Source organism: Zingiber officinale, chromosome 7A (assembly GCF_018446385.1).
Source record: "Zingiber officinale cultivar Zhangliang chromosome 7A, Zo_v1.1, whole genome shotgun sequence".
In the NCBI taxonomy this organism is placed as follows: domain Eukaryota; kingdom Viridiplantae; phylum Streptophyta; class Magnoliopsida; order Zingiberales; family Zingiberaceae; genus Zingiber; species Zingiber officinale.
The window spans coordinates 90,996,345-91,022,113 of NC_055998.1; the positions used below are offsets into that span (position 1 = coordinate 90,996,345).

The 25,769-nt window shown below is 39.9% G+C and overlaps 2 protein-coding genes across 3 annotated transcripts; one reads left to right on the forward strand and one right to left on the reverse strand.

The window, feature by feature from the left end:
• Window positions 1–206: 206 nt before the first annotated feature.
• LOC121999521 (indole-3-acetic acid-induced protein ARG7-like) lies at window positions 207–739 on the reverse strand. Its single transcript, XM_042554192.1, has one exon. It carries the CDS (start codon window positions 609–611, stop codon window positions 207–209), a length of 405 nt encoding a protein of 134 aa, XP_042410126.1. The 5' UTR covers window positions 612–739.
• A 2,918-nt stretch (window positions 740–3,657) lies between these two features.
• On the forward strand, window positions 3,658–16,880 carry LOC122000254 (probable protein S-acyltransferase 6). Of its 2 annotated transcripts, XM_042554722.1 has the most exons (3): window positions 3,658–3,739; window positions 3,809–4,104; window positions 16,546–16,880. In XM_042554722.1, the coding sequence occupies exons 2-3, from the start codon at window positions 4,000–4,002 to the stop codon at window positions 16,762–16,764; spliced, it is 324 nt and encodes a 107-aa protein (XP_042410656.1). In that variant the 5' UTR covers window positions 3,658–3,739; window positions 3,809–3,999; the 3' UTR covers window positions 16,765–16,880. The 2 variants fall into 2 exon arrangements, with proteins under 2 accessions (XP_042410656.1, XP_042410655.1); XM_042554721.1 differs by lacking the exon at window positions 3,658–3,739 and having other exon boundaries at window positions 3,747–4,104.
• The last annotated feature ends 8,889 nt before the right edge of the window (window positions 16,881–25,769 follow it).

Below are 25,769 nucleotides of genomic sequence, written 5' to 3' on the forward strand. Positions count from 1 at the left end.
TATATTTTGATTAAAACTAAATTGAAAGGTAGACGATTTTCTCGTGGTTCACCTCGAGTAAATTGGAAGTACAATTTTTTTTGCATATTTAAAGATCAACCCTTAAAATATTAGTGATTCATATTTGGATGCTCTCATTCAATCCTGGCTAAGATAAAAGAAAAGACACCACAAAAATTGTAACCACATAATTCAAACAATCCGGTTCACGGGTCGGGCCGGGCCGGGCTCAGGAGGAAGAATTCTCTAGCCGCGTGGCCGACGGCGAAGCTGCACCGGGGAGACCACAGTCGCTCCTCCGCCTCCTCCCGCTCCAACTCCCGCAGTACCTCGCGAAACAGCTCGACGCCGCAGGGGAGCTCCAGCGGCCCCGCGGTGGCGGCGTAGCCGAACTCCGTCTCCGCCTCAGCCAGCAGCCCTCTGAACAGCGGGTGGTTCAGCCACTCGGCGCGCACCGCAAACCGCTCCTTCGCCGCGCCAACGCGCACCGCCAACCACCCCTCAGGCGGCACCGCCGCCCCCCGCCTCCGGCTCTTGCTCCGCCACCGCTCCAGCGTCTTCCGCACCAACCCCTTCGCCTTGCTCTCCACCTTCCCCATCATCAGACGCATCGATCAGAACAGAGAGGTGAATCTCCACTGCTGCACGCCGTCAACCTCTGTCGTAGACTCGGTAACAGACGCCCTTTGCTCCTGGAATCTCTGAGCTACTCATGATCCACAACCACAAGAGGATCGCTCATTAGCACCTCTAAAAGATCAAGAAGATGAATTACAGCAAGAGATTAATAGGAGGAGGAGGATCATTCATGGTTCAGAAGAGCTCTCTCTGTGTGCAGATATAAAGAGAGGAAAGAGGATGAAGATTAAGGTTAATAATGTCTCTGCGTATTTCTTCTCATTAATTGATCGCTTTGTTATTTCAACTCTCTTTCTGTTTCCTCTGAACAAGCTTTTTAGTTGCGCATTTATTCATGGCTTCAATGTGTTTTTGTCCGGTTGAAGATAAGTCGCAAACCTTGACGTTTCACTTGGTTTGTTATAATTAATATTAATTAATAAAAAATAATTCGGTATCCTGCCAATAATGTGCTGTCAATGTGGATCCAATAAGTTACAAAAGTTAAAAGGCCTTTTTTTAAAAAAATCATTTTTATTTTGATTTTGAATTAAAAAAGTGTTTCATTCTCAAGTATCATTATTGAGTAAATCTTGTTGGTAATATATATATATATATATATATATATATATATATATATATATATGATATTACTAAAATATTTTTATACATCTATGCATATATGAATTCTAATGGGTCAGATTTTGACCATTTAGTATTATCCTACCATTATTACCCCATTACTTTCCACGATAACAACTTATTTTTATGATTATCTTTCCTATGTTTTTCCATCTAAATCAATATATTACAGAACTACGAACCCATATCTATTGTTACCTAGTTCAATATTTGACGAATCTATAGTTACTATAATTAAATTGTCATATAGTTACATCAGTTATGATTCTATAGCTCTTAGTATGAGATGGAACCGTAACGACTATATTTAAGCACCAAGTATTCATCCTTTTTTAACACCAAGTATTTATTTATTTATTTTGGTGTTTCTTGCTTTACAAAATCTATGACTATGGCATTCAAACAATTCTTATCTATTTAATGTATGCAATTATGAATTTGGATGCACAATACATGTGGTAAAAGCCAATTCTTATCTATTTAATGTAGGTAATTATGTATTTTTTTAATGCACAATACAAGGTTTATTTCAGAAAAATGGAATTGAGAGGGGTGTAACGAATAGTTTTAGATAACACGTAATCGTAAATCTCTTCAAGAGATTTATGCTTATTCTTCTTAAAAATTTCTCTATTATCATAAAATTTTTCTCTTTTAAAAAACCTTAATTATTTTAAAATCCTCTCTCTATTAATTTTTTTTATAAATCTGGTCATAAGATTTTAGGATAGGTATATAAAAAAATTATAAACCTCAACTATGTAGTGGGGGAGGAATTTATAATGAGAGGTTTATAGCATAAATCACATGCTATAAACCTCACATGCGCATGTGGCCTCCGGGGTTATGGTGTAACAGTAGGGTATTCAGGTTGTCATCCAGATATTTATAGTTTGATCCCCAGCTATGATAAATTTATTGAATTTTTTTCTCTAAATGGGGCGCGCAACTAAAGGATGTTTGACTTTTTGACCGCTCGTCGCAAGCATTTTTCGATTTATCCTGGTGGCCGATGGAAAAATTCCTTGGAGCCGGGCCGACCACCCAGGGCTAGCTGGATTTATCATTGTTTTATTTTCTAACAAGAGCATGCAGTGATAGTTAGTTTGGAGAAATTGGACTTCAAATCATTTTATCCGTAAATTAGAGCCGTCAATTTGGATTGGGTCCGTTGGGTTGGCCCGTCCCGCCAAACAATTAAAGCGGGTTGGGTTGGAATTTTATCAACCCAAGTCCGCCGTGGGACGACCCGCCTAGGCCCGCGACTCGCGTGGGTCGACCCGCTCGGGCTTGGGTTGTCCCGCGGGTTGAAAAACACATGTAAGCTAAGTTTTAGGCCAATTTATTATCTTTTTTTGTTATAATTTTGAAATAAAAATAGTACTTTTCATCCAACATAAGTACTCATTTGTGTTCATTTATATTTAAAATACATGTTTATGTATACATTTAATTGTAGAAAACTTTTTCGAAATAAAATGTTGAAGATATAAAATATTTTTTAATTTTTTTAAAATTTTTTTATGGGCCCGTGGGTTGGCCCGCCAAACTAGCAACCCGCCTTAGAATGAGTTGAGTTGGAAATTTCCCAACCCACCAAGTTGGCGGGTTGGCCCGTCTCGCCCCGCCAAATGGTTAGCCCGCCACGGGCCGACTCATTCCGCCACGGGTTGACTCGTCTGACAGCGCTATCCGTAATCCTTGGTCCTTTCCCGATCTCTTTCGTAATTTGCTTGTCGGATCACTGTTGGAATCACGTCAAAAATTGTTGTAATCTCTCTTAGATTCACCTTCCCACTCAAGTTATAGTTTAAGTCGAGCTAAGCGACTGGAGACTGCCAACGATGGACATGCAGCCCCCTTCTTCGACGTCACACAATCTATCCACAGCCTCCCGCCTTTGGCCACTTAACTCAACCTAAATTTTAACCTAAATGGAAAGACTGGTGGCAAAAGGCGAATACGCTCGCCCCCAGCACCCCCGCCAATCCGTCCCAGGGCAAACACAGAGGAGGTAAATCATGGGCGACTAATAGCCTTTGGAATAGTGACTAGCACATAAGAGAGATATTTACCTTGGTTTTGTCGAGATTCAAACCCTAGATTTCATTGGTGGCAACATCGAATGAATCTAAAGACCTAAATGGAAAGATGAATTAAAGAAGATTGTAATTAATTTTGATTATTGTAATTAATTTTGATCATATTGTGACCATGATTGAAATGGAGCAGGAGACCATATATTGCGGAATAGAGGATTTGAAAGGGAGAGGTTTCCGTTTTGTTGACACATCGAATTAATATGGATGAACGGTCGTGATACGTTATGTTCTTGATCGGACGGATAATGCGAGAGGAGAATCCAACAACTCAGGGACAGATCGTTATTTTGTACCTACAGCACCTGCGCTACGAACAGCAGTCGCATGGTAGCTAGGCACCACCTAGTTCTGTCCATTGATCGGACGAGTAGAAAAGGGTAAGTATCAAACTGTCCTTCCGAATACATTTTGCCATCCCACCCACTCCCTTGTCCAAAATCTGAAAGGTTGGAATTCGCCGTCGGAGGTGACGACGGCGGGGAGATCTGATGCGAGCCGGGCGGTGGCTGCCGGCAATGGCGTAGTGGAAGCCCGAGCCCTAGCGGTGACACCTTGTTTTCTTCCGCATCAGGCCTCCCGTGGCGATTGCCCTGCAGATCCGCGTTGTTCTGCTTGGAGGTGAGGGCGTCGACGGCCAATGATGCACGCCAGCACCGCTTCTCAGCCCTCCGACACGGTGGCCTTCGCCGAAATCGACGACCCAGACGCTCCCAGGGTTTACCAGGTCTGGAAGGGCAACAACGTAAGTGGATCCCTCTCTAACTATCAGTAATAGTTGGCATGTCTCACTAAGTTACAAGATCAGTTTTTTTTTTTTGCCCTTTTTTTCTTTTTTAAAATTTTGTTGTGCAATTATCGCCTTATCTAATGTAAAATTGAGGGATTTTCTGTTTAGGGGTTCCCTGATTTCTGTTCTTCTTCTCATCAATGAACTGGTGTTTGGAAATGGTTCTCCTAGTTTTGAAAGCAATGACTATCAGCTAAGCTCCTATGAAATTGGCCCTTAGAGACGATAGGACTGGTAGTGTTAATACGGAGTGACTTTACAGTACCACATACTTTTATCTTCTGATGGAGATTGATGCATCCTTTAATTTCATTGGATGTAAGATGCGAATGGCTTGTTCTTGTTCGATAAGTGATCCAAGTATCTAAACAACTTAATCATCATCTCATTCTTTTTCTTACTATTGAAATTTTATTCCATATATTCACTTTTAGTTCTACTCAATGTAAAACCTTTGATCTCTCAAGTTTCTCTAATACCAATGTGAAAGATATATTTAAGGGCATAATGCTAATACTTGATATGAATATATATTTATGTAAAAGATCATGTGTTCGACTTATAATAACTCTAAGGTTGTTAGCTTTGTTATTACAGGGCACATCTATTATCACACCTATAGAATTAATAGATATTTCTCATAAAACCCATTACAATGGTTGTCTTGAAACTTTATCATAATTCATAGTCATCTTTCTTTCTCTTTTTGTTGGTGATTTCCCACTAGTTATCTTGTTTAATAAATATCATTTATAGTCGATATTCTAAGCATATGACCAAATTGATTTAGATATTTTTTATCACTTGTTATCGCTATATCTGTTGATTAGTCCTAGGAAAACGTACCGGTTCCACTGTACAAAAATTTTTGTACAAGTATCGAACATTTTCTTAAATAACCTATTGTGTTCTTTAGAAGTTAAATTAGGAATCGCAGATGGATCTTAACATCATTGATTCCAAATTTAACTTATCTGTTTTTAATGATTTATATTTGAATCGCAAGCGGAACTTAACACTATTGATTCAAATCCACCTATGTTATTAATTCTATTAAATATTAATTTTCAAAATTGGCTTCCAAGACTGCATGGCGAGGCACATGACCTTCTTGGATATGAGAGCAACCACCACCGCCTAGACAAAACCTTTTAAGGAAAGCTAATATTTAATTTCCTTAAATAACTCTAGGTTAACCAAAAAGAATAATCAAATCACAAATTCGAAAAAGAAGAAAACACAAACTCGAAAAATAAATTCGAAAAACTAGATCTAATTGCCTCTTGTATTTAGAATTCTTACAAAAAAAAAAAAACTAGTATGATGCGGAAGAAAACTACTAGTTATACCTTCTCTTTGTAAGCTAATGACCTCAAGATCTTTTGCCGTATTCCTCGCCTCGCCTTGGACGTCGTGTGAACGACGATCCTCTAAGATGATCACCACCTAAAAACTTCTTCCTCTTCTTCTAAAATCCGGCCACCACCACCACCAAGGAGAAGAGAGCAAAAGGGAAAAGAGAAGGGAGAGGGCCGGCCACACCAAGAGAGTCTCCAAGCAACAGAATAAGAATTGTGTCTTATGAAGCCTCCTTACCCCTTCTTTTATTTTAGTTGGCCAAGGCAAATAAGGGAAGAATTTTTACAAAAATTAAAATCTTCCTTTAATTTTTTTTTCCCTTTTAATTTTTTCCTTTCCTTTCCTCTTGATTGAATTAATCACCAAAATTAATTGATGATGATTTTATTTATTTTAATTATGGGCGGCCCCTTCCTTGGGCACCAAGCAAGGTGGCCGACCACCTCATCAAGAGAAAAGGAAATATATTTTTTTTAAAAAAAATTTTACAAGAAGAAATCCTCTTATAAAATTTTGCAAGTTCTCTTTCCTAAAGTAGGAGTTAAAAAAGGAAAGGTCTAAAAATTAAAATCATGTTTTAAAATTTAAAACTTCTCTTATAAAATTTCCTTTTTTAACATGATGATAGAAAATTTAAATTTTAAAACTTCTCTTCTTTTTTTTTTCTCAACCATGAAGATGGTTAAAAATGAAAAGTTTTAAAAAAGTTTAAATTCTCTTTTAAAACATGCATGTGACTTAATTTAAATAAGGAAAGTTTTTAAATTTAAAATTTCTCTTTTAAAACTTGTAGTTTTCTTCAAAGAGAAGATTTAAAAAAATTCAAAATACCCCTCCTATTTGTATTAATCTTGGCCGGCCCCTACATGCTTGGTCACCAAGCAATAGGGCCGGTCCCTATAAAGAGGATGTGGCCGGCCCTTGCTTGGTCACCAAGCATTGGGCCGACCCCCTTCTTGGACACCAAGATGGGCCTTTCATTTGGATGGACTTGAGGCTATAATGAGCCTACGACAGGGACCTAGAGGAGAAATTGATTTTGACCTTCCGATGAGCTTGAGTATCCCGTGTTCGCCCCGAACACACAATTCAAGTTCATCGATAATAACTCATTCCACTAGAGAGTTATTATCGCACTACCGCACCAATCCCAAATTACATTATGAGCTCCTTCTTATTATGAGTATGTTAGTCTCCCTGTGTTTAAGATAACGAATGCCCACTAATTAAGTAAGTTACTGACAACTCACTTAATTAATATCTAGCTCCAAGAGTAGTACCACTCAACTTCATTGTCGTGTCGGACTAAGTCCACCTGCAAAGTTTAACATGACATTCCTTATGAGCTCCTCTTGGGGACATTCTCAACCTAGATAACTAGGACACAGATTCCTTCTATAATCAACAATACACACTGTAAGTAATATCATTTTCCAACTTATCGGACATATTGATTTATCGAGCTAAACCTCACCCTTTGATAAGTCAAAGAAATAAATATTAAATATATGTGCTTGTTATTATATTAGGATTAAGAACACACACTTCCATAATAACTAAGGTTTAGTTCTTTTACTAAGTTAGTACAAAAAGAACTTACCTAAATGATCCTACTCAATACACTTAGAGTGTACCAGTGTAATTTATTAATCAAGATAAACTAATCCTTAATTACACTACGACTATTCCGATGGTTTGTTCCTTTCCATCTTAGTCGTGAGCAATTGTTTATAATTTATAAAGAACTGTCAACATGATCTTCTGTGTGTGACACCACACACCATGTTATCTACTATATAAATTAATTGAACAATTACATTTAACAAATAAATGTAGATATTGACCAATGTGATTCTTTTATTTCAAAATAAATGTTTACAAAAGCTAGACTTTTAGTATACACTCCAACAATCTCCCACTTATACTAAAAGACTAAGCTGCCATATCTGTTGCCATACATCTGATTCCTATCCCCTCCACATGTCGATCAAAAGCTTTCGCCGGAAGGGCCTTTGTGAAGGATCTGCCAGGTTATCTGCTGATGCAATCTTGACGACGACAACTTCTCCTCGCTTGACGATGTCTCGTATCAGGTGGTACTTGCGCTCTATATGTTTACTTGCCTTATGGGCTCGTGGTTCCTTCGAGTCTGCAACTGCACCGCTATTATCACAATAAATTGTAATGATCTTGGGCAAATCAGGAATCACATCTAAGTCCATTTAGAAAGTTCTTGGGCCACACAGTTTAACACTCCTCCATGCAATGGCTCCACCTCCCAGAGTAAACACATAGCCTGATGTAGACTTACTATTGTCCCTATCTGATTGGAAGTCCGAATCCGTGTAACCTACAGGAAGCAAATCGTCTGCTTGGTAGACTAGCATATAATCTCTAGTCCTTCTCAGGTACTTTAATATATGTTTCACAGCAGTCTAATGTCCTTGTCCAGGGTTACTCTGATATCTGCTAACCATGCCCACGACAAAACAGATATCAGGTCTCATACACAGCATTGCATACATAAGGCTTTCTACAGCCGAAACATAAGGAACTGCCTTCATGTCCTCTATCTCCTTTGATGTCTTCCGAGACATCTCTTTAGATAAAGCTACTTCATGTCTAAAAGGTAAGAAACTTTTCTTGGAGTTTTGCATGCTAAAACGAGCAAGGATTGTATCTATATATAAAGCTTGGGATATGCACAACATTCTTTTCTTGCGATCCCTTATAACTTTGATCCCAAGAATGTGTGCACATTCTCCTAAGTCCTTCATATCAAATTGTTTGAACAACCATACCCTTACGTCCGATAATACCTTAACATTGTTGCCAATTAATAAAATATCATCTACGTATAGTACAAGAAATACCACCACGTTTCCATTACACTTCTTGTACACACAAGACTCATCCGGACACTGAATAAATCCATATGACTGGATTACTTCGTTAAACCGGATGTTCCAAGATCTTGAAGCTTGCTTCAGTCCATAAATGGACCGATTAAGCTTGCACACTAGATGCTCTTTGCCGTTTTCAATGAACCTTTCTGGTTGCTTCATATGGATGTTTTCTTCAAGACTTCCATTAAGGAAAGTTGTCTTGACATCCATTTACCAAATCTCATAATCCATATGAGCAACAATGGATAAGAGTATCCGGATAGACTTAAGCATGACTACCGGTGAAAAAGTCTCCTCATAATCGATTATCTTTTTCTGAGTATACCTTTTCGCAACAAGCCTTGCTTTGAAGGTTTCTACCTTCCCATCTATCCCTCTTTTCCTTTTGTAGATCCACTTGCATCCAATGACTTTTACACCATCAGGTGGTTCTACAAGCTCCCAGACCTTATTTGAATACATAGATTATATTTCGGAATTCATTGCCTTTTGCCAAGATACTGCATCTATATCTTGGAGTGCTTCGTCATATGTTCGGGGATCAGGTTCATGTTTACCTGGGATCAAGTCCGAAGACTCTCTCAAAAACATGAATATCTCAGGTTGCCTCACAACCCTCTCACTACGACGAGACAGTGTCTCTGGCTGTGTATCATGTGTGACACGTATTGCAGTTTCTTGTGGTACTTCATCTTGTATTGTTGGTATTAAAGTAGATGTGTCCTCTCTAATTTCTTCTAGAACTATTTCACTCATGGGCTTATGGTTTATTACATAATCTTCTTCTAAAAATCGAGCATTGGTGCTAACAATGATTTTCTGATTTTTAGGATTATAAAATAAACCACCTTTCGCTCCTTAGGATATCCCACAAACATGTAAACTTCTATACGTGATTCCAACTTGTCAAGATCTCCCTTCAGCACATGTGCTGGACTACCCCATATCCGAATATTTCTTAGACTGGGCTTACGCCCATTCCATAATTCAGTGGGAGTAGAAGGAACTGCTTTAGAAGGTACCAATGTTAAAATATACACTGTATGCCGTTTCCAGAGCATATCCCCAAAACGAATTTGATAATTCCGAATAACTCATCATCGATCTAACCATTTCCATAAGAGTCCTATTCCTTCGTTCTGCCACACTATTCTGTTGGGGTGTACCATGTGTGACTTCTGATAAGTAACTCCTAAACTCTCCAAAGAGGTATTCGCCACCACGGTCAAACCGTAGTGTCTTGATACTTTTACCAAGACGTTTCTCCACATCAGCCCTATATTATTTGAACTTGTCAAATAATTCAGATTTACGGCGCATCAGGTAAATGTATCCGTATCTTGAATAATCGTCTATAAAGGAGACGAAATATTCATAATCACCTCTTGCCTGGATTGATATAGGATCATACAAATCAGAATGAACCAGTTCTAACGCATCTTTGGCTTTATACCCCTTGGCCTTAAAAGGTCTCTTGGTCATTTTACCTTCCAAGCAGGATTCACATGTTGGAAAGTTTTCCAACTCTAATGAACCCAAGAGTCCATCGGCTACAAGCCTTTGAGTCCTACTTAAGTTAATATGACCAAGCCTTAGATGCCAAAAATACGTTTGGTTCATTTCCGAAGATTCTTTTATCTTATTAGAGTTAGAAGATGCGTTATTAATTTCCATATTTTGCTTTGTGGGAGAAATTGGATTTAAAGTATATAAATTGCCAACCAATGCATCAGAACAGATAATCACTTTATTTCTCTTTATAACCACATTGTTACTAAAGGCAATTGAATATCCATCCAAATACAGTTTAGAAACTGAAATTAAATTCTTTTTAAAACTTGGTACATAATGACAATTTCTTAAAATCAAATTTCTATTCCTATTAAAAAATAAGTAGATGTCTCCCACTGCAACATCCGCCACCTTAGTAGCATTGCCCATGTAGACAGTTATTTCTCCATCAAATAGTCGCCGGGTTTCCTGGAACCCCTGCAAAAAATTGCACCGATCGGTGACTCGATCACACACCGGTCTTGGTAGATAACACCGCTAAACATGTTTCAACTACTAGGTATGAGATATACCTTTATTGTTACGGTTCTATGAGGACAGTCAACCTTCCAATGTCCAGACTTCTTGCGGATGAAGCACTTGCCCTTCGGCTTCTTCATTTTGTCCTGTACCCCGAGGTTTATTCACCTTCTTTCTTTGAAATGACTGTTTCTTTTCTTCTTGCCTTCGACTTAAGTAGAACCATTTTCGGATAGTGAATCAGAAGCTGTGACAAAATATTCCTTCTGCGCTTGTAGTTACAGCCGGAAGTTCCTATGACGATACTCTCTTTGTTCGGTGAATCGCCAAAACTGGGTAGCGTTTGGAGAATTATATCGACCTGAGTTTCCCCATCGATTTCTCCTCCAAGGATTTGTATTTCATTCAAATAAGCCATCATTTTGAGGATATGATCCCTTACGGGTGTCCCCTCAGACATGGTGGCTGTCATTAATTTTCTTATTGCCTCTTGCCTAGCAATCCGACTCTGGTGCCCAAAGAATTCTTTGAAATTGTTCATTATATCATAAGCTGTTGGTAAATCTTGATGCTGATGTTGCAATACATTTGACATTGATGCCAAAATGTAACACCGCGCTATCTCATCAGCTTTTACCCATTTTTTATGATACTCAATCTCCTCTGGGGTAGAGTCACCGTCAGGTGCATCAGGGCAAGCCTCAGTCAGTACAAACTTATAGCTTTCAGGAGTAAGAACAATGTCCAAGTTTCTTTTCCAATCAATATAGTTGGGACCAGTAAGTTTGTTTTCTTTCAGTATAATGACCAGTGGGTTGAAAGTCATCCTAAGAATCACAAAAATAAACTTTGGTCAAGACTCTAAATTTAGAATAATATTGATTCCTCAAACAATACTATTTTAAATTAACCAATACCTCAAATCACCGTGAATATTGCATGCCACGTTAGTGTGGACGTATACAAATTCAACATTTGTAAGAAGAGGGTGTGCCCCATTAATTTTATTATCTTGTCATCCTAACTTTATAACAAATAAAATTAATAGTTGGTTTCACTTTGGTCACACAAAACAATAGCAGTGACTCCGTTGGGGAGTATACTATTGAATGCGTCTAAGTGTATAACATTACTTGATACTAAGTCCATTAAATAGGATTGCGCCCCTTCAGTTGGAGAAGATCACACGCTCCTAAATAATTTCCTATAACCATCCATTAAGGAAATTTGATCTAGTGATCCGCAATAAACCCATCCGTTGTGGAGGGAGGCACTCAGAGCCAACACGCAAGCTTGTTGCATCACTTACAAACCAGTAATGGAGACCATGAGGTTTATTAAAATCCCTCTCCCACTTAGTTATTTAAAAATGAGGATTTTAACCTATGCTAGCATACATAACATGTACATCACAGTAAATAAAAGCAATAAATTTGGAAATTAATTTTCCAACTATTATGACATTTTCCTTCACTGTCTTCAGTATGCTCCGACCCTAGCTGTTGCTATCTTTAGCCACCGCCATCGGGTCGAGTTGTCGCATCTATCTTACTTCTTATTCCGCTGCGCCTCTGGTCCTCCAATAGCACCACGCCTTGCAAAGATACGATCTGCGACAAATATAGAATTTTACAAATATCGATCCTATATTCCATAAAGGAATGTACATGTATTCTAGATCGAACAAAAATAAAATTTTAAAAATAATACAGCTTCTGCTGTATTTGATACATACAATCATGCACACAATATAATGCCCTTGACATGTCCAAGGGTCCAATCACACACAATATCTAAATGTCATAATAGTTGGAGCATGTAACCAAAGAGTTAGCACATCCTACTATTATTCTGCCTAAATTATGTATGACATGTGCATAACTTATTTGAATTCTAAACACACAGAGGCAAACCCTAGCTCTGATACCAATTGTTGGTTAGTCCTAGGAAAACGTACCGATTCCACTGTATAAAAATTTTTGTACAAGTGTCGAACATTTCCTTAAATAACCTATTGTATTCTTTAGAAGTTAAATTAGGAATCGCAGACGGATCTTAACATCATTGATTCCAAATTTAACTTATCTGTTCTTAATGATTTAGATTTGAATCGCAAGCGGAACTTAACATTATTGATTCAAATCCACCTATGTTATTAATTTCATTAAATATTAATTTCCAAAATTAACTTTCAGGACTGCATGGCGAGACATATGACCTTCTTGGATATGGGAGCAGCCACCACCGCCTAGACAAAGTCTTTTAAGGAAAGCTAATATTTAATTTCCTTAAATAATTCTAGGTTAACCAAAAAGAACAATCGAATCACAAATTCGAAAAAGAAGAAAACACAAACTCGAAAAATAAATTCGAAAAACTAGATCTAATTGTCTCTTGTATTTAGAATTCTTACAAAGAAAATAACTAATATGATACAGAAGAAAACTACTAGTTATACCTTCTCTTTGTATGCTAATGACCTCGAGATCTTCTGCCGTATTCCTCGCCTCGCCTTAGACGTCGTGTGAGCGACGATCTTCCAAGATGATCACCACCCAAAAGCTTCTTCATCTTATCCGACCATCACCACCATCAAGGAGAAGAGAACAAAAGGGAAAAGAGAAGGGAGAGGGCCGACCACATCAAGAGAGTCTCCAAGCAAGAGAATAAGAATTGTGTCTCATGAAGCCCCCTCACCCCTTCTTTTATATTAGTTGCTCAAGGCAAATAAGGGAAGAATTTTTACAAAAATTAAAATCTTCCTTTAATTTTCCTTTTCCCTTTTAATTTTTCCTTTTCTTTCCTCTTAATTGAATCAATCACCAAAATTAATTGATGATGATTTTATTTATTTTAATTATGGCCGACCCCTTGCTTGGGCACCAAGCAAGGTGGCCGACCACCTCATCAAGAGAAAAGGAAATATATTTTTTTTAAAAAAAATTTTACAAGAAAAAATCCTCTTATAAAATTTACAAGATCTCTTTTCTAAAGTAGGAGTTAAAAAAGGAAAGTTCTAAAAATTAAAGCCATATTTTAAAATTTAAAACTTCTCTTATAAAATTTCCTTTTTAACATGATGATAGAAAATTTAAATTTTAAAACTTCTCTTCCTTTTTTTCTCAACCATGAAGGTGGTTAAAAAAGGAAAGTTTTAAAACTTTTTAAATTCTCTTTTAAAACATGTGGCCTAATTCAAATAAGGAAAGTTTTTAAATTTAAAATCTCTCTTTTAAAACTTGTAGTTTTCTTCAAAGAGAAGATTTTAAAAATTCAAAATACCCCTCCAATTTGAATTAATCTTGGCCGACCCCTACATGCTTGGTCACCAAGCAATAGGGCCGGCCCCTATAAAGAGGATGTGGTCGGCCCTTGCTTGGTCACCAAGCATTAGGCCGCCCCCTTCTTGGACACCAAGATGGACCTTTCATTTGGATGGACTTGAGGCTACAATGAGCCTACGACAGGGATCTAGAGGAGAAATTGGTTTTGACCTTCCGATGAGCTTGAGTATCCCGTGTTCGCCCCGAACACACAACTCAAGTTCATCGATAATAACTCATTCCACTAAAGAGTTATTATCGAACTACCGCACCAATCCCAAATTACATTATGAGCTCCTTCTTATTATGAGTGTGTTAGTCTCCCTGTGTTTAAGATAACGAATGCCCACTAATTAAGTAAGTTACTGACAACTCACTTAATTAATATCTAGCTCCAAGAGTAGTACCACTCAACTTCATTGTCATGTCGGACTAAGTCCACATGCACGGTTTAACATGACAATCCTTATGAGCTCCTCTTGGGGACATTCTCAACCTAGATAACTAGGACACAGATTCCTTCTATAATCAACAACACACACTATAAGTAATATCATTTCCCAACTTATCGGGCATATTGATTTATCGAGCTAAACCTCACCCTTTGATAAGTCAAAGAAATAAATATTAAATATATGTGCTTGTTATTATATTAGGATTAAGAACAGACACTTTCATAATAACTAAGGTTTGGTTCTTTTACTAAGTCAGTACAAAATGAACTTACCTAAATGATCCTACTCAATACACTTAGAGTGTACCAGTGTAATTTATTAATCAAGATAAACTAATACTTAATTACACTACGACTATTCCGATGGTTTGTTCCTTTCCATCTTAGTCGTGAGCAACTGTTTATAATTTATAAAGAACCGTCAATATGATCTTCTGTGTTTGACACCACACACCATGTTATCTAGTATATAAATTAATTGTCCCCAGGGCGTAGCACAGATGGGGAGTGCATGGTTCTGCGGCTGAATGGTCCAGGGGTCGATCCCCGGGGTGTCACTGCCTGGGGTTAACGTCTCCGCTATGCACTTTCCACCTGTGTACCTGCATTTACCTCCCTCCATATCCGTGGGACCGGCTCTAGGGGGGTCGCTGATGTGGCGGTTCCACATTTTTTAGTATATAAATTAATTGAACAATTACATTTAACAAATAAATATAGATATTGACCAATGTGATTCTTTTATTTCAAAATAAATGTTTACAAAAGTTAGGCTTTTAGTATACACTCCAACAATATCAACCATCCTTCCTTATAGTTCATGACATGACTCATTTAGCGGGGGCGCTGGAGATGAACGTATTCACCTTTTTGACATCATGACATGACTCATCTACCAAATTTTCTTGTTGTTTATTTAATGTCTTCTTAGTCATTAACCTATCGAATAAGTTAGTTAACCAAAATATGTTTTTTTCCCTAAAATTTTTAATGGGGGCATCATTGGAATTTATGCTTTTTTGTGTGTAGATTTTCTTTTGAAGTTTATTTACCCTCATTTGATCATATACTATGAAGAAGTTTATTATTCTTAAATTTACAATAATTTTCTATTGAATGCAACTTGATGAAACCCGATGCCATCGGGCATCCAAACATTCCTTGTATGTCCTTCATCCTATCTTCTAAGCTCAAATTGATTGATTCCCTTCAAACAATGTAACTCTAGTTAGGGTTTCCTCTCTCGCGAATGATCGTTGGAACTTCCAATCGCGTGATTTTGAGGCAGCAACAGTCGAGTGATGAAGCGCCATGGATGATTCTCACGTGGATGGGACCTGCATGAATAGGAGACAGGTTAGAGTGGAAATTACACTAATACTATGTTGAGGAAATGACTCTCTACCTTTTTATGTGTTCTTGATGAATATGGGATATGACAACTAGCACCTTAATGTTGTTGTACGGAGAGTATTAAACAGTAGTAAATTATATTAAAATAATAAGTATGTAATAAATAGGTAAATAAAAGAGTAAGATTCAGAAATTTGTATCTTTCGGTTAAAACGTCGGCGTGCCGACTGTCTTTAGAGAATTTATTGTCGCCCACGGTGCAGAGGCTCTCCGACAAAATTCTCCCAAGATCCGACAATCACTCGCGTCCTCCGTAGGTACACTCCAAGATGAACGTCGCACTCGGACCCAACCTCATATCGCTAAAAACCAAGTCTCAGGACAAGGAAACTAGAGCACGTAGAGAGGGAAGGAGGAGAGAGCAGATTGCTCGAGAGAGAATAAAAAATACTGCTTGAGTGCGCAGGTATTTATTCACCCCGAAGTGAAGCACTGCTTTGCCTCGCGTTGGTTCACGGGGGACAGAACGCGTTGGTTCCCTAAACCCTCATTTGCGGGCTAAAACCAACCCAAAGGCACCCCCCTGCGCGCGATGATCGCGTGCATCGCGCCCGGTTTATGGATTTCCGACTCGAACCCCCCGAAACCACCTGATTTGGGCTCGGCCCGCGCATGCGTACAGGTCCTCTTAACATTACTAAGCAAGGATGGAAGAGCTCCATATATAAGCTCTTCCAACCATCTTGACTTAGCAATGTAAAACTAAATACATACACATATACATTACCAAAATAAAAAAAATAATTTAAATTAAATACACAAAACTCAACACTTAACTCTTACTTAGCCTCCACATATTCATACCTAATTCCCTAACAATCTATCAATAAATATTGTTGTAAAAATTATGTTTTTTTTTTTTTGCATTTATGTTCTTTTGATTGATTTGCTATTCCTATACTTGTTGCAGATATTTCTTCGAGAAGGAAGGGTTATTTTTGGACCTGATGCAAGATCGCTATTTCTCACCATTTTCCTCATTGTGGCACCTGTCTCCATGTTCTGTGCATTTGTTGCCAGAAAACTGATGGATGATTTCTCACATAACTTGGGAATATCGGTAATGATATTGGCTGTTGCTTTCACGTTATATGTGAGTGCCAATAGCTCCTTTTATTCAGTTTTCTAGTAGTTGCTTATGTTGAATAGAATGTAAAGAATGCTATGTTTATGTTGATTGTGAAGAACAAGACTATATTTGCATAGGATATAATGAAAAGAACAACATTATAATTTGTGATGAAATTCTCGTTTGTTGTGTCAAATATATTGTCACCCTCGTTTTTTGGCAGTCAAGGAGCTTATCGTTTGCCCTCTTGTAGTAAGGATGGGGAGGATATTATTAGACGTGCCTAAGTATTTATCATTACTTGACAGTTAGTCCATTAATAAGATTGTGCCCCTTCCGATGAGGAAGATCACATGTTCTTGATTAATTTTCTATAGTCATCCAAAATGAAAGTTTGATCTAGTGATCTGCAAACAAACTCATCCGATATGGAGGAAGACACTCAAAGTCAACGCGCAAGTTTGTTTGCATCACATACAAACCAGTAATGGAGACCGTGAAATTTATTTAAAAATCTTTCTCCCACTTAGTTATTTAAGGTGAGGAATTTTAACTTATGCAAGCATACATCACATGCATATACACACATCACAGTAAATAAAAGCAATAAATTTAGAAATTAATTTTTCAACTATTATGGTCTTTTCCATCACTATTCTCCGTGTGCTCCAACCCTAGCTGCTGCCATCTTTAGCCATCGCTATTGGGTCCACTTGTCGCATCTATCTTGCTTCTTATTCCGCTGCGCCTCTGGTCCTCCAATAGCACCACGCCTCGCAAAGATACGATCCGCGATAAAAATAGAATTTTACATATATCGATCCTATATTCCACGAAGGAATGTACATGTAATCTAGATCGAAAATAAAATTCTAAAATCCTAGGGCTAATACAGCTCCTGCTGTATTAGTTACATACAATCATGCACTCATAAAAATAATGCCCTTGACATGTCCAAGGGTTCAATCACATACAACATCTATAAGTCATAATAGTTGGAGCCTGCAACCAAAGAGTTAGCACATCCTACCATTATCCTGCCTAAATTATGTATGACATGTGCATAATTAATTTGAAAATCAAACACACAAAGGCAAACCCTAGCTCTGATACCAATTGTTGGTTGGTCCTAGGAAGATCGTACCGGGTCCACTGTACAAAAATTTTGTACAAGTGTCGAACCTTTCCTAAACAACCTATTGTGTTCTTTATAAATTAAATTAGGAATTGTAAATGAAACTTAACATTATTGATTCCAAATTTAACTTATCTGTTCTTGATGGTTTAGATTTGGATCGCAAGCGAAACTTAACACTATTGATCCAAATCCACCTATGTTATAAAGTTAATTAAATATTTATTTTTAAAATCGGCTCCCAGGTCAAACATGGCGAGACACTAGGCCTTTTAGGTATGAGATCATCCACCACTGCCTCGACAAAGCCTTTAATAGAAATTCAATATTTAATTTCCTAAAATAACACTAGGTTTAACCGAAAAGAACAATTGAATCACATATTCGAAAAATAAAAAAAACACAACTTCAAAACAAATCCGAAATTCTAGAATCATATGCCTCTTGTGTTTGGAATTCTAACAAAGAAGAACTAGTATGATCTGGAAAATAATTACTAGTTATGCCTCTTCTTTGTATGATAATAACCTCGAGATCTTCTGTCGTATTCCTCGCCTCATCTTGGACGTCGTGTGGGCGACGATCCTCCAAGATGAACACCATCCAAAGCTCCTCCTCCTTCTCTAGTATTCAGCTACCACCACCACCACCAAGGAACAAAAGAGAGCAAGGGGAAAAGAAAGAAGAGAGGGGCCGACCACAATAAAGAGCTCCAACAAGAGAATAAGAATTGATAATTCATGAAGCCTCCCCTCCCCTTCTTTTATATTACTTGCCCAAGGCAAATAAGGAAAAGATTTTTTAAAAAATTAAAATCTTCCTCTTGTTTTTCCTTTTCTCCTTTTATTTTTCCTTTTCCTTCCTCTTGATTGATTCAATCATCAATCATTGATTAAATTGATTGGCCGGCCCCTTGCTTGGGCACCAAGCAAGGGTGGCCGGCCCTAAGAGGAAAGAAATAAAATCTTTTGTAAAAATTTTATAAGCAAAGTAGAAAAACTTTTATAAAATTTTACAAACTCTCTTTTAATTTCCTAACATGGATGTTAAAAAAGGAAAGTTTTAAAAATTAAAACCAAGTTTTAAAATTTAAAACTTCTCTTCTAAAATTTCCTTTTTTAACATGGTTACAAAAATAGAAAGTTTCAAATTTAAAACTTCTCTTCCTTTTTTCTAAAAACCATGAGGATGGTTAAAAAAAGAATGTTTTAAAACTGTTAAACTTTCTTTTAAACCATGTGGCCTAATTCAAATAAGGAAAGTTTTATATTTTAAAATCTCTCTTTTAAAACTTGTAGATATCTACAAAGAGAAGATTTTAAAAATTCAAAACACCCCTCTTAGTTTGAATTTTATTGGTCGGCTACTTCTTGCTTGGGTACCAAGCAAAGGGTCGACCCCCTTTGAGAAGTAAGTGGCCGCCCCCTATGACTTGGTCACCAAGCTATGGGCCGACTCCCTCTTGAACACCAAGATGTACTTTTCATGAGTGGATTTAAGGCTTCATTGAGGCTACGATAGGGACCTAGAGGAGAAATTGATTTTGACTTTCCGACGAGCTTGAGTATCCCGTGTTCGCCCCGAACACACAACTCAAGTTCATCAATAATAATTCATTCCACTAAAGAGTTATTATTGCACTACCGCACCAATCCCAAATTACATTATGGGCTCCTTCTTATTATGAGTGTGTTAGTCTCCCTGTGTTTAAGATATTGAATGCCCATTAATTTAATTGAGTTACTGACAACTCACTTTAATTAATGTCTTAGTCCAAGAGTAATACCACTCAACCTTATCGTCATGTTGGACTAAATCCACCTGCAGGGTTTAACATGACAATCCTTATGAGCACCTCTTGGGGACATTCTCAACCTAGATAACTAGGACATAGTTTCCCTCTATAATCAACAACCACACTATAAGTAATATCATTTCCCAACTTATCGGGCCTATTGATTTATCGAGCTAAATCTCACCCTTTGATAAGTTAAAGAAATAAATATTAAATATATATGCTTGTTATTATATTAGGATTAAGAGCACACACTTCCATAATAATTAAGGTCTAGTTCTTTTATTAAGTCAGTATAAAAAGAACTTACCTAAAATGATCCGACTCAATACACTTAGAGTGTACTAGTGTAATTTATTAGTCAAGATAAACTAATACCTAATTACACTACGACTATTCCAATGGTTTGTTTCTTTCCATCTTAGTCGTGAGCAACTGTTTATAATTTATAAAGAACTGATAATAACTACACTTAACAAATAAATGTTGCAATTTGAACAATGTGATTCTTTTATTTCAAAAATAAATATTTACAAAAGCTAGGCTTTTAGTATACACTCTAACACCAGGAGGACGCCGCTCGGACAGTGGCCACCTGCTTATCTTGCCAGAAATACCACAACATGCCACACCGACCGACTGAGGAAATAAAAGCGTCCACGATAGCGTGCACATTCGATCAATGGGACATGGATATCGTGGGACCTTTCCCTATGTCAACCGGCCAGCGAAAATTTATGCTCGTCGCGGTGGACTACTTCTCCAAATGGGTCGAAGCCGAGCCCCTAGCCAAGATAACTGAGCAAATGGTCATGAAGTTCGTATGGCAGAACATCCCTCGCCGGCTCGGCATCCCTCGCCGGCTCGTCTCGAATAATGGAAGACAGTTCGCCGGTCAAAGGCTCAGGGAGTGGTGCGAAGGATATGGTATCCAATAGCTCTTCACTTTTGTGGCCTATCTACAGAGCAACGGGCAAGCAGAAATCACCAATCGGGAAATCCTCCGAGTCTTGTGCGCTCAACTCGACCATATGAGAGGTAGCTGGGTCGATGAGCTCCCGAGCGTGCTGTGGGCCCTCCGCACGATACCAAAGGGACCGACTTGACCCCCTTTCACCTGGTGTATGGCGGCAAAGCGGTCATCCTCGTCGAGGTTGGAGTAGAGTCCGATCGGGTGCAACATTATGATGCAAGCAACACCGAGCAGAGGTTTTTAGAGCTGGACTTGGTGGACGAAGTGCGTGCCAAAGTAGCCATTTGGCTTATGGCGTATCGATAGCGGATGAAGCAAACCTACAATCGAAGGGTGATCCCAAGGTTCTTCCAGGTTAGCAACCTTGTTTGGAAGAAAGTCAAACCAGTTGGGGATGCGACCAAGCTAGAAGCTCCATGGGTAGGGCCTTTCAAGATCGTAGAAAAGCTCCGCTCGGGTGCTTATTATCTGGAGGACAATACGGGGAGGCAGCTCGAACGACCGTGGAGCGCAAACCATCTCCAACCCTATCGGGCAGGATGAGAGGTGCGCAAGTGTAGGAAGTGTATTTATACATTTTTGTACATCCTCTCTGAATGCAGGGTCAAAATAAAAGATTTCTAGGCTACATACCAAATGATTACATCAAACCGTCGAGCAGTGACGTTAAACTCTAGTCTTCGTCAAATCATTGAGCGGCGATGTTAAACTCTGGTCTTCACCAAACCGTCAAGCGGCGATGTTAAACTCTAGTCTTCGACAAATCGTTGAGCGGTGATGTTAAACTCTAGTCTTTGTCAAATCGTCGAGTGACGATGTTAAACTCTAGTCTTTGTCAAATCGTCAAGTGACGATGTTAAACTCTGGTCTTCACCAAACCGTCGAGCGACGACGTTAAACTCTGATCTTCACCAAATCGTTGAGCGGCGACGTAAAATACGTGTCTCAATCAGCGGTCGAGCGGCGACCTTAAACCTTAGTCTACACCAACGGTCGAGCGGCGACCTTAAACTCGAGTCTCCATTAACGATGAGCGGTGACCTTAAACCCTAGTCTACACCAACGGTCGAGCGACGACCTTAAACTCGAGTCCCCATCAATGGTCAAGCGGCGACCTTAAACCCAAGTCTTCACCAAATTGTCGAGCGGCGATGCTAAACACATGTTCCCACCAACGGTCAAGCGGTGACCTTAAACCCGAGTCTTCACCGAATCGTCGAGCGGTGACGTTAAACGTATGCCCCCACCAATGGTCGAGCGGCGACCTTAAACCCGAGTCTTCACCAAATTGTCGAATGACGACGTTAAACGCGTGCCCTCACTAATGGTCGAACGACGACCTTAAATCTGAGCTTACTCTTACGGTCAAGCGGTTACTTGTAGACACAAGATCAAGAGCATTTATAGTCAAAGACAACGCTATGAAAGGAAATGCTTCGTCGGATGGGCGCACATATATTTAAACCAAAATTTCCAAAATTACATATCAAGATTACAGTGGCCAGCTAAAGATAAGAGCTTCGTCGAATGGGTGAGCTTACATTAGGACTTCAAAAATTTACAACGTTCAACCTAACTCAAGATAATCAAGAGCGTCATCGGGTAATGACTCAGTCATCTTATCCCGACTGATAATGCTATCCTTTAAGGTCTCGGGAAGGTGGTCGCACGCCTTGAGCTGGTTGATTGTCTCATCTATTGCAAGGTTGCAGAGCTGAAGATAACGGGCGACGACTTTATCATTGAAGGTGTCCGAGCGGATATAATTCTGTCTCATAGCTGCAAATCGGCTCAGCTCGACGTCCTGATAAATCTTCATCGCTGCTCGGGAACCCTCCAGCTCGGTCTTCACCTTCCTTAGCTCATCTTGGGCCAGCTTCAGTGTTGCGTCCTTAGCGGAGAGCTATCCATGGAGCTCAGTTTCCCGCGGCTATCGGCTCGCTTGTTCGGTCACCATAAAATCTTCAGCCTCCTTGAGCTTGCTGGCGAGGTCTCGAGCCTCCTTGTTCATCAGCTCCAGGTCCTCGATGGCCCGATTCTTCCTAGCAGTGGCCGACTCGATCTTTTTATCAAAGTTGTTGACCTACTTCTTGAGTCAGCCCAACATCTCCTCATGGCCAGAGGATTTAGCCCGTTCGACCTCAAGGAGCTTGGTCATCTTCTCCAGGTCGGCCTTCAGCTTGGCCATCTCCTGCGGATCGGCGGGGGGCTGGCTGCTTGAGACTCTTAGTTTCTTGAACTCATCCTCCAGATAAGCTAGCCTGTGGCACATGGCCAGATTCTCTACCCAATACTGCAAAACAATGAACGAGGTTAGAACCGATCAGAAGAAAGATAATAACAACAAAGAGCTTACCCCAGTTGACATTTGGGTATGGTTGTTGGCGAGCTCGCTAGGAGGCATCATCGCGGCTCGGGCTCGGGCTTCTTCCCAGACTTAGGCGAGCGGACCCCGTTTGATGACTTGATACTCAGGAGTGCTCGACCGGGCGCTCGGCTCGCTGTACTCCTCCGTTGGCAGATGGAGAATCACCATAATTGATTTTGGTCGCCCGGGGCCGAGTGGGCTGAGGCTTCTAGAGTGGTTGATTGGGACGTAGATGCCGGGAGGATGGCTGATCGCCGAACTCTTGATGGATGTGATGGTGGCATGGAAGCCAGGGGCTCTGCGGCAATAGGCTGCTACGACAGCTCTGCCACCGAAGGAGTCCGGTCGGAGGATATCTCAGGCAAGGTCTCAGGAACCACGGAGGGATTCGAGGTGCCAATCTAGACCCTTTCGGCGGAGCCCACCGCGACGCAACAGAGCACGAAGACTCTGTTCGACGCCTCTTGCGCCTTAACAACGGCTCGCCAGAGGAGCCTGAACTCTCCGATCGGACGATAGGCACTTGCTCGGATGGTTGCTTCGAGCCGCCAACAACCTCAACACTAGGGGCTTGGCTAGCTGCCCCCATACTCGCAGGGTGGGAGTCGCTGCACTCTCATCTTGAGAGTCGACCGGCTGTAGGCCGCAGTTCACCAATTCCTCAATAGCAACCACCTCGATCTCGATGTTCTAAAGCTTCACAAGGTTGGACATCCAAGCACGCAGCATGACTTCGGCTGTAAAAGAAGCAGAAGAATCAGTTAGAATCAAAAGAGAAATATATATGGAATCTTTTACCTAAGCTAGTCGGGAGCCCAGTGCGGATCGGACTCAAGCCAAAAATATACAGCACACCCTCAAGCAGTAGCTTGTGGATGTCATACTTCTAGCCGACTAGCATGGAGGCGGCATGAAAGTAGCCCGAGCGACTCTCTTATATTTCTTCAGATCGGGTTGAGGTGGTAAGCCGACTTGCCAGCGGGTCCGGAAGCTCGGCCGTTCGGGGAGGCGTACAAAAAAGAAATATTCCTTCCAATGTTTATTGGAGTCGACATTTTGTTAAAAAACATCAGCCCGATCCAAGACTGAAATAGAAAGGCACCCAGTTTGGACTGTTTGAGGTAATAGAAGTAGTGGAAAGCTCGAGGAGTCAGAGGGATGCCGTGCAGCCGGAACAACACGATGACGCCGTACAGAAGGCGAAAGGAATTTAGTACAAGTTGAGGAACGGGAACACGGAAATAATTACAGACTTCAATAATGAAGGGATGAAGGGAAGCGAAGACCGACCATAAATTGGTCCCTGAATAGACAGATGGTGCCGGTTGACGGATCATTTGGCCGATCGGGTGCGGAAGCTAAAATGATCTCGTGATCAGGGGGAATCTCAAAAGAATTCCTGAGGCTCTCAGCGTCGCCCTCATCGAACCTGGTCTCCATGATGGTGTACTAGAGTCCGGGAGGGGGGTCCAACTGCGGAGAAGAACTGACCATTGCAAAAGAAGCAAAAACGACGGAAGAAAACACGAACGAAGAAGCAAAAAGGTCACTGGAAAGACAACAGGAACAAGGAGAGGCCGGAGACCGAAAGCGAATAAGAGAGGGAAGCTTACGGGATGAGGATCGTCGGAGCAGAAAAGGAGAAGTGGCCGACAATGCGTAGAAGGTTGCCGAAGAACACGCACAGAATCATTGGAGAACACAAGCGCAAAAGCACGAAGGTGAAGAAGGCGGTGAGACAGTGAGCTCATATACCCCGGGCTCGACCGACCGGAGCCATCCGATCTAGGTCGCGAAAACCTATGTGAAGATCCGACCGTTGAATTTAAACCGCCAAATGTCGCCATCAATGCTTGTCGCGTCAGGCATGCGGTGGCTGCGGGTTTGACACTTGGCATGCTATCACTTGACGACAATTAAGAGCGGCATGGGAACCCGCTCTGCCTTAATGAAAAAAGATTTGCATGCTTCCCAAGAAATTGGGATGACGTCATCCTATCTGCGTTCGCCCAGGATAAACGGAGGAAGAAGTCTTCTAAGTGTAAGCCTTTGCTTTCCCGACCGGATCAAAAGAGCATGCTTGACCGAGCAACTAATTTCAGAAGGTTGATCGATGAAATTCAGGTACATCTGGATCAAAGTCTATACAATGATGAAGGTCGATCGGCGCACACTGGTCCAGTCAATCGGACTACAATCTCCTTCGACTAGACTTGAAGGGTATGCTTGTGATGCGGTGATAAGGGGGGAGGCCCCACCCCGCTGTCATGGTGGAGGTCAGAGTCAAGTGTTAGTTAGAGCCCTAAAGTCAATCATATGATGATTGCTGTATGGACTCGATGTATCATATTCCTATATATTTATAAAAGTATTTCTTTATGGTTATTATACTTACTTGTATTGGTGCCAAATAACTAAGTATAATAACGTCCTTGTATAGAAGGTTCTTATCTATATCAATCGATTGGTTGAATCGATAATGAGATGATATAGAGAACACTACTCTTAATTATTCCTAGTCAAGTATTAACATTCAAGGACAATGTTAATGCGACGAGGCTAGCATGTAGATCAACTCGATGACTTGATCTGACAAGTCATGGATATAGAGATATCAAGTTGACACATGGGTATGCATTGGAGAATGTATACTGAATGACCCGCCATGAGAAAGTATCATGAATTGTTATATGAGTATCATATACTTTTTCATGTGATTATTAATATGACTATGAGTTATTGGACCTGGAGTCATCATGGTTCCCTACATAAGGAGTTGCATACTTTGGCTTCG

Bases quoted from the DNA above. Each gene is read 5' to 3' on its own strand.
- LOC121999521 (XM_042554192.1), bottom strand. From the start codon at position 611: ATGCGTCTGATGATGGGGAAGGTGGAGAGCAAGGCGAAGGGGTTGGTG.
- LOC122000254 (XM_042554722.1), top strand. From the start codon at position 4,000: ATGATGCACGCCAGCACCGCTTCTCAGCCCTCCGACACGGTGGCCTTC. The intron at 4,105-16,545 runs GTAAGTGGATCC...TACTTGTTGCAG, and splicing joins AGGTCTGGAAGGGCAACAAC to ATATTTCTTCGAGAAGGAAG.